At 34.0% G+C, this 10,204-nt stretch overlaps 1 protein-coding gene across 1 annotated transcript; it reads left to right on the forward strand.

The window, feature by feature from the left end:
* Positions 1-1,375: 1,375 nt before the first annotated feature.
* Positions 1,376-9,550, forward strand: LOC146905557 (translocase of chloroplast 34-like). The gene is made up of 8 exons (XM_085723881.1): positions 1,376-1,524; positions 1,685-1,798; positions 1,956-2,063; positions 2,163-2,287; positions 2,410-2,674; positions 8,582-8,650; positions 8,738-8,899; positions 9,128-9,550. Exons 2-8 carry the CDS (start codon positions 1,697-1,699, stop codon positions 9,227-9,229), a joined length of 933 nt encoding a protein of 310 aa, XP_085580007.1. The 5' UTR covers positions 1,376-1,524; positions 1,685-1,696; the 3' UTR covers positions 9,230-9,550.
* The last annotated feature ends 654 nt before the right edge of the window (positions 9,551-10,204 follow it).

A 10,204-nucleotide genomic window follows, 5' to 3' on the forward strand; every position in this document is an offset into this window, starting at 1 on the left:
TGTTATATGATATCCATTCAATGCATGCGGTTGTTGTCAGAGATTTTGGTTGCTTCTTTTAATACACAGGTGTAGGTATTTGTTTTGTAGCCTTAGTTTCTACATGCACATTGATTTGATTAAAAATTCTGTAGGCAGGAATGTTGGTTTCAATTTATCACATTTACTAATGGTTACTCTAATGCTTTGGAATTTTGAAACTGGTGTGTTTTGAGGTAAACAAAGTTATTTCCTCTTAAAAAAAAAAGGTAAACAAAGTTATGAGTAATAGTAGTTTGATAGTCATAATGATAGGTGTGAGTTTTGGTTTCATTTTTGTAATTCTTTTGGACCTCTGTGTGTTTGCAGGTAGTGTACACCTATGTAATATCAATTCACTGGCTATGCTCATTTGCATTTTATATATCTTTTATTTTTTTGTTATTTTGAATTTTATAAAGGTCTTGCTTTGTGATTTGGTGCATCTTATTTTGAGCCATAAAATGTCTCCTTAGATGGAAAATATGATTTGTTTTTGGAATTTGTTATCATATGGATCATGAGGGATTTTGAAAGCATGCATAATTGTTCTTTAATCCATTGTTAATAATAATTGCATTTCCAAAAAAGTAATGCTTCTCAAATATTCATACGAGATCTTTTACAATTTTGCATCTAACCGTAAATTCTACATCAAATCAATACATCACACGAGTAAGATCATTTATCGCCTTGAATCTAGTTGAAGACAATAAAAGTGTTCAATCAATAGGTTCATGGTCCTTGAATCTAGGTTTGCTCAAACTGTTTGTTTGGACTAGGGATTTCAACTGCATTAACACATGTTTTTATATGCACAAATTGACCTCTTCCACTAGATCAATAGCTGATTTACTTTTCATAATTATAACGATAATCCGAGGTAGATTAAGATGTAACTAATTTCTGTTGTCATCGATCTAATGTTAACCTAAGGAGAGATAAGATGTAACTATTTTCCTTTATCATCGGTATAACGTTAACTTGAGATGGTAGCCGTAATTGTTTTTTGAACCAAACGCGGTATGCATGATTTTTTTTAACCAAGCACAATAAGCATACAAAGAAAAAATAGAAAAGGAAAGTACATTAAAAAAATTGTGTGTGGAGACAATTCAACCATACAAAACAAAATCACTAAAAAGGGTATAATAACAATAACCATAATAGGGCCTTGGCCCCTCTTTATCCACCAAAAAAAAAAAAACAATAACCATAATAATTCGATTGCTCAAAAAAGAAAAAAATTGAAAGTATATTAAAGTACACCATATAAGGAGTATTTCAATTTTATTTCATCTATTTTTATAAAAGATATAAACATTTTTCTTTAAAAAAAAAAAAAACCAGCAAACATATGAGTTATACATTGAAGCCCATTCCATTTATTTTGAAGAGGCAGACCCATAATCATATCATATGTCATCAAATACAAATCTAACGCTCTATTTGCCTTTGTAGTTGTATCAAAAATACACAGTCGGAGTTGCACCGGCGCAAACTCAGGTGAGTTCATTGTTTATGGAATTTGTTTGACAAATAAAAAAGACCTGAACTTGGGGGTTATCATCAATTATTTTTATTTTTATTGGATATATTTTGTGTATGGGTTTGTGTCACTTAGCTTTGTTTACGTTTTATGTATTGGTTTTTTGTTTTGAGTTAGGACAAGTTGTTGATGATGTCGTTCGCAACAACGCATGAATGGTTAGGATTCAACACATTTGCACCAGCAACCCAGACCAAATTGCTTGAATTTTTGGCAAAAATGAAGGAGGAGGTTTCATTTTATTTTAATTTTTTTCATTTAATTGCAATCTAAACTTATAGATATTTTTAATAGATTAGAATGTTTTTTTTTTTTTGCTTAGTTTTATTTTCGTCTGAATTTTGGAATTTTCTTATCATAGTTTCCTCCATCTTATTGTATGACATAGAATGTGAACAAGTTAACAATACTCGTGTTGGGGAAAGGTGGTGTTGGAAAATCTTCAACTGTTAATTCAATTCTAGGAGAAAGAGCTGTTTATATCAATCCTTTTCAGGTAAATTTTTCTCCTTTCAGTGAATGAGACAACAGTTGAATTTAAAATGATTAATATCTTGCACTTGAAATTAAGTGGGTATGATTTTTGTTTTGGAAGTCGGAAGGATTTAGACCTGTAATGGTATCAAGATCAAGAATGGGATTCACATTTGACATCATTGACACTCCTGGACTAATAGAAGGGGGATATATCAATAATCAAGCAATGGATATTATTAAAAAGTATGCTATCTTTTAAAGAACTATATAATTATCTAAACATTCGCAATATATTATGTTATCATTTTCCTTACCATTTCTTTTTTACTGGTTTGTGTTTTGGGTGTTGGTGGTTGTTGGAGTAGTTTCCTTCTGAACAAGACCATAGACCTTCTTCTTTATGTGGACCGTTTGGATACTTATAGAGTGGATAACCTTGATAAGACGGTCATCAGAGCTATAACAGATAATTTTAGCAAAGAAATATGGAAAAAAGCTTTGATAGTTCTTACACATGGTCAATTTTCACCGCCAGATGGAATACCTTATGATGAATTCTTTAATAGAAGATCTGAGGAACTTCTAAAAGTTGTCCACGAGGGTGCTCGGTTGAAGAAAGATTACAGTTTGGTATGTCTTGCCTATTTTCAACTTTTAACAACATAACTATTTTGTTTCTTGCTCAAATGAGTTTTAGATCATAAGTAGTCTGCCTTTAATGGCTAGTAATTCATCTTTTAAAGGTGAATAAGCGGGGCGTCTAGAGTTTAAACTCCGCCCTTGCATATAGTATGCAATGTCACTGCCAATTGAGATAAGCTCACGGGAAACCGAAACAAATTTTATTAACCCACTAAAATGGTACAAGTAGTTAGAAACAAATTTTCGCTGCATAATTTTTAATTGTTCTATAACACAATCACAATGTACCTAAGATCATTTGAAACTCCAATTTATTTCCATCATGATATATTATAATATACAATGCATTATAAAAAAAAAATCATGAAACAACCAACATTGATCCATTATACCATTCATGCTCCATGCCACCAAAATTTTAATTAATAAGCCAACAATATTCAAACACACATATGATATGATCTCCAAGTCTCAAGTCCAGTTACCACACACCTTATCACAGAAAACTAACACATAATGAAGACAAACATGACAATAAGAAGTGTTTGGATAGATAACTTGCGCAGCAAGTTACTATGCCCTAGCTAGTTTTCACTTAGTTTCAGTTAGTTAGAAGAGAATTGTTACTCTATGATACAACCTATTGTAATATTGTGCACCTCCTAGCAACTATATATAGGTGTATCTTGTATTCATTCAATAATAATGAGAATTTTCCTTGTTCATTCTTTCTCTCATAATATGGTATCAGTGACTTTTCCCAATTGGTTGGAAAAGTTAGTTACGATTCAGTTACATCGCTTCCGCCATTAAAGCTTCATCTTGAAGCTTCTCCTTCTTCCTTCTTTCTTTCTTGCTTCATATTGAAGCTTCTCGTTCTTTTTCTTGCTTCATTCTGAAGCTTCTTGTTACTCTGTTTTCTGCGTTTTTTTTCCTCGCAGTTTCTTCTTTCTTCTTCTCTCGTTTTTCTTCTCTGTTTTTCCATGGCACCACGCAATAATTCTCCAGATACTGATTCTCCATTTTACGTTCATCCTAGCGAGAGTCCTACATCTCTCACTGTTTCTCCCAAATTGGATGGATCCAACTACCTTGCTTGGAGCCGTTCTATGAAACGCGCCCTTGGCACAAAGAACAAGCTTGTGTTTATTGATGGATCCATACCAATTCCTGATCTTGACGATCTTAATCCCAGTGCTTCGGAACGTTGCAATTATCTTCTTCATTCTTTGATTTTGAATTATGTTTCTGAATCCATTGCTCAAACCATTGTGTTTCATGATACTGCTATCTCAGCTTGGGAAGATTTGAAAGAGCGTTTTGCCAAAGTTGATCGTGTTCGTATCTCTAACTTGCGCTCTCAAATCAACAATCTGAAGCAAGGTACCAAGTCTGTGTTAGAGTATTTTCTTGAGCTTCGTACTCTTTGGGATGAATTGAACTCCCATCGTCCTATTACTACATGCAACTGTGTTCATACATGTAGAAATGATGCAATTCGTATGGCAAAGAATTATAGAGTTGAGGACCAGATCATGCAATTTTTGACTGGATTGAATGAGTCATTCTCTGTGGTTAAGACTCAAATTCTTCTTATGGATCCTTTACCTCCAATAAACAAAGTGTATTCGCTTGTGGTTCAGGAAGAAAGTCAAAACTCTTTACTTCCCACACCTATTTCTCTTGATGAATCTAGTGTGTCTGTTAATGCTTATGATTCAAAGAAGTTTGCTGGTAACAAGGGTAAAGGACCTGTTAATGCTTCTAACAACAAATCAAGTGGTAGATATTGCACCTTTTGCAATAGATACAATCACACTGTTGAATTTTGTTACTTGAAACATGGGCATCCCAACTCTACTAAGTCCCATAATTCAACTAATGCCACTACTATTGAAGCTTCTGATGCAAGTAAATCTTCCTCAACTTCTGATATGGTAACATCTGGTTCTAGTTTCAGTTTGACACAAGAGAAGTATGATCACCTCGTGGCCTTATTGCAACAAGCAAATTTACTTTCTTCAGCTTCTCCCTCTTCAGGACCTGTCTCAAATCACATCAACACCTCTTCATTCCCAGATCATTCATCTGGTTATGCTTCTCAGACAGGTAGTTTTAGTGTCATTTCTTGTTCTATTCAAACAAATTGTGATTTTTGGCTTTTGGATTCTGGTGCTAATGATCATATATGTTCATCTTTATCTTCCTTTTCTTCATTTTATAACATCAAACCTACATATGTTAATTTACCTAATGGTAGTTCTGTTATAGTTGATCATGCTGGCACTATCTCTTTTACTTCTCACCTATACTTAACCCATGTTTTATATTGTCCTTCTTTCAAACTTAATCTCATTTCAGTTTCCAAATTGTGTGAATCTCTTTCCTGTATTGTAAACTTTTCATCTAATAGTTGCATTATTCAGGGACTGAATTCCAAGAAGATGATTGGTTTGGGTGAGAAGACAAATGGCTTATACAAACTGGTGGTGCATGCTTCTACTTCTAGCCAACCTTCTCTTTCTAATAAAATTTCCCCCACCCTTTGTAATGTTTCTGATTCCAATAAATCCTCTTTCAATGTAATACCTTCTTCAACCATTTGGCATTTTAGACTTGGACATATCTCTCATCAGAGAATGTCTCATATGAATCATTTGTATCCATCTATTACTTGTGATAATAAAGCTACATGTGATATTTGTCACTTTGCTAGGCACAAAAAGCTGTCTTTTGTTCTTAGTAAATCTCATGCTTCTTCAAAGTTTGAATTGCTTCATTTAGATATTTGGGGTCCTCTTGCCATTTCTTCAGTTCATAACCACAGATATTTCTTGACTATTGTAGATGATTTTAGCAGATTTGTTTGGGTTATTTTACTCAAATCAAAATCTGAGGTTTCCCAACATGTCAAAAATTTTATCCACCATATTGAAACACAACATCATATCACTCCTAAGACCATTAGATCAGACAATGGCCCTGAATTTCTCATTCCTGAATTTTATGCTTTTAAAGGGATTGAACATCAAAGATCTTGTGTTGAAACCCCCCAACAAAATGGTAGGGTTGAGAGAAAACATCAACACATTTTGAATGTTGCTAGAGCCTTATTATTCCAATCCAAACTCCCTAAACATTTTTGGTCATATGCAGTTCTGCATGCTACCTTTTTGATCAATAGAATATCCACTCCTTTGCTTCAAAATCTTTCCCCTTATCAGGTCTTGTATGATTCATTACCTGATCTTAACTCTTTTAAAGTCTTTGGCTCTCTATGTTATGCATCCACCCTTCAAGTTCATAGAACTAAACTTGATTCAAGAGCCAGAAAATGTGTTTTCTTGGGTTACAAGTCAGGTTTTAAGGGCTTTGTTCTTTATGACTTGAACTCCAGAGAAATCTTCATTTCTAGACATGTCACATTCCATGATCACATTTTACCTTACATCAATCCTAATGTTACTCATTGGGAGTATTTTCCCTCAAAACCATCTCTTGTTTCAGATACTGCACCTGACAGTTCACCTGCTGTTCATCCTTCCACTTTTGATAACCTTCCCTCTCAGTCTCTATCTCCTCCTTCTCCACCTCCTGAAATACCTCCCCTTATCAGATCCTCTAGAACTAGAAATCCACCATCACACCTCAAGGATTTTGTATGCCATCTCTCCAATCAATAATCTTCTCCTTCCTGCAATAATATTTCTGCTTACCCTATTACTGATTTTCTTTCTTATAATAAATTGTCTAACCAACATTTCAATTTTGTTTTGTCACTTCAAACACACACTGAGCCTAAATCATATGCTGAAGCAAGTAAATTTGACTGTTGGAAAAAGGCCATGAAGACTGAACTTACTGCTCTTGCTCAAACTGGAACTTGGCAGATTGTTGATCTGCCTCCCAATATCAAACCTATTGGCTGCAGATGGGTCTATAAGATCAAACATCATGAAGATGGCTCCATAGAAAGATTCAAAGCACATTTGGTTGCTAAGGGATTTAACTAAATAGAGGGTTTGGACTATTTTGATACATATTCACCTGTTGCCAAGATGACAACAGTCAGGCTTGTCATTGCTTTGGCCTCCATACATAACTGGTTCATTCATCAGTTAGATGTGAATAATGCCTTTCTTCATGGTGAATTGCAAGAAGTTGTGTACATGCAATTACCACCAAGTATCACAGTCTCTAAACCTAATCAGGTTTGCAAATTGGTTAAATCTCTCTATGGATTGAAACAGGCTTCAAGGAAATGGTATGAGAAGCTGACATCTTTATTGTTGGATCAAGGATACAAACATGCCAACTCAGATCATTCTCTCTTCACCAAATCAACTGCTACTACATTCACTATACTTTTGGTTTATGTAGATGATATAATTTTAGCAGGCAACTCTTTATCTGAGTTCAGTATCATTAAATCCATCCTTCATGCCTCTTTCAAGATCAAGGACTTGGGTCAACTTAAGTATTTCTTGGGCTTGGAGGTTGCTCATTCTAAAGAGGGTATCTCTTTATGTCAAAGGAAGTATTGCTTGGATCTCCTCTCTGATTCAGGTCTCACTCATTCAAAACCTGTTTCAACTCCCTCTGATCCTTCCATCAAGCTATACAATGACTCTAGCCCAGCTTACACTGACGTTTCTGCTTATAGAAGATTGATTGGAAGATTGTTATATCTTAACACAACCAGGCCTGATATTACATTTGTTACACAACAATTAAGTCAGTTCCTTACAAAGCCTACTCAGATTCATCATACTGCTGCCATGAGAGTATTCAAGTATCTCAAATCTTCTCCAAGCAAAGGCTTATTTTTCCCTAGAACTTCCACTCTCCAATTATTTGGATTTTCTGATGCTGACTGGGCTGGTTGTTTGGACTCCAGAAGATCTATCTCTGGGCAATGTTTTTTTTGGGCAAATCCTTGATCTCTTGGCGCACCAAGAAACAAATAACTGTTTCCAGGTCCTCCTCAGAAGCTGAATATAGGGCACTTGCAGCTGCTACTTGTGAGCTTCAGTGGCTTCTTTATCTGCTTCAGGATTTAAAGCTTCAAACTGTTAAGCTGCCTGTCTTGTATTGTGACAATCAAATCGCTCTACATATTGCAGCTAACCCTGTCTTCCATGAACGCACTAAACATTTGGAGATTGATTGCCATCTTGTGCGTGACAAACTCCAGGCTGGTGTAATGAAGCTGCTTCCCATTTCTTCCAAAGCACAGATAGCTGACTTCTTCACCAAAGCTCTTCTTCCTCAGCCTTTCAGCATCTTATTATCCAAGTTGAACATGGTTGACATTTACCATCCTTCAACTTGTGGGGGGCTAACACATAATGAAGACAAACATGACAATAAGGAGTGTTTGGATAGATAACTTACGCAGCAAGTTACTATGCCCTAGCTAGTTTTCACTTAGTTTCAGTTAGTTAGAAGAGAATTGTTACTCTATGATACAGCCTATTGTAATATTGTGCACCTCCTAGCAACTATATATAGGTGTATCTTGTATTCATTCAATAATAATGAGAATTTTCCTTGTTCATTCTTTCTCTCATAATAAAAACCAAATTCTCCTTTACTGAAACACTTCTTCAACAATGTTACTTCTGATGTTGCACCGGAAGTTACCAACCTAAAGTTACCCAATTTTAATCTATTGGCTTTCCATTTGTTATTAAACATGAATGCTTTGGGGATATTAAAAATCTTGAGTTTATTCTGTAATATGTACTATGTTGGCATAAGTCTATTTTCCATATATGATATCCTAATTTCTGCTTAATTATATTTTGCATGCAATAATGTGTAAATACCTTTCATTATTCATTTATGTTATTTTATAATTGATTTGACTTTAATAGTTTCTTCCTTTTCTTGTAGGCTTCTAGCATTCCAATAGTTTTGGTTGAGAATAGTGGGAGATGTAATAAGAATGTAAATGATGAAAAGGTTGGTATTTCTTGTCCTTAAATGGAGTTAATTAATAATTGACCTTTTACTTAGTTTGCCTTTGTTTGTGTGCTTGTTTTGTGACAGGTTCTTCCAAATGGGATTGCTTGGATTCATAATTTGGTCAAAACAATCACAGAAGTGGCCATGAATGGATGCAAATCTATTTATGTTGATAAGAAGTTGATTGAAGGCCAAAATCCTAATCAGAGAGGAAAAAGCTATATTCCTCTTATATTTGCTCTCCAAGTAAGATTTTATTAGATTTTTTGGTCGTCCTTATTTTCTTTGAGTTAAGAATATATAATGTATTATACTTTAGTTGTTATGGACATTTTTCAATTTTCAGCACCTTCCCAGATCCTTTTCAATGCATGTTTAAAAGGAGAAACATTTTTCCTTTCTTGATTGATTGTGCAAGAATACTTATAACACATTAGTTCTAAATCTCTCCATATTTGTTTTTTTTTTCAACAGTATTTCTTCGTTATAAAGCCAATACAACGATCAATCAAGAGAGATATAGCACGAGCGAGGAAACCATCATTGGCGGCACATGATGGAAAAATCAAGTTTTGATTGGCTGTTCTCCCTTGATGTCATGATACTTTCTCTGAGATGGGTGCCAAGTTGCTCATGGGTTTTCTAGAATTTATATCGTATCTCACTCTTTTTTTCAACTGAATCAAGCTACACCATATAATGCAATTCTATAGCATATGAAAATTCTGTCTCAGAATGTAGTCTTAATTTGAGTGCAATTTGTTTCTATCCAACTAAAGTGTCTGAGGTTTAAACTCATACATTATAGATTCAACGAGACTATGGTTGCAACATGATGCTAGAAAGTACCAAACTCTTCTAAATTCCAATAATGTATGATTGATTCTTGTGATAAAACTTTCATTTGTCATATGTTAGTGTATTTTAATATGTGTTGAGACTTATGGAATGCTCAAAGTAGTAATCTTCACTTACCTTGAAGAACTTGATTTTTTTTATTTTTCTTTTCGAAAATAACTTAGGTGTAGTTCCTTCGGTACTCTTCATATGGTTCTTAACTAAATTATCTATGATTTCCTCAAATCTATAATTTTTTCAAAGGTTTGTTATAAGCAAAAAAGATGTATTTTAGTTAAGAATCGTATGAAAATCATTTAAGCAAATTCATCTAAGTTTTGTCCTTTCTTTTTCAATATATCAAGTTGGGTTGGTTTCATGAATCAATTTCATTAAATTTGACTTAGTTTTTTTCTTCTCTGTTTTCTTCCACTTCTCTTATCTCCATATTTAAAATATGATTGAATGGATAAAAATTTAGGCTTTGGCGGATGTAGTATGAAAAGGAAAATTACAATTTCAAAATGAAATATATTCAATGATGACAGAGGATGGACAATATATATTTTAAATTATTTTGTAGGGATGGTTGGTGTTATCCACATGGTAATCTAGTTCCTCTTTTAGTGAAAGGTATTTTTATAGAGAAGAGATGATACTAAGGTAAATTGTGAAGACAATGGTAATCATAGGGCTTTCTTATTACTACTGCTT

This window comes from Medicago sativa, chromosome 7, assembly GCF_051527215.1.
Source record: "Medicago sativa cultivar Bolivia chromosome 7, Bolivia_mono, whole genome shotgun sequence".
NCBI classification, from domain to species: Eukaryota; Viridiplantae; Streptophyta; class Magnoliopsida; order Fabales; family Fabaceae; genus Medicago; species Medicago sativa.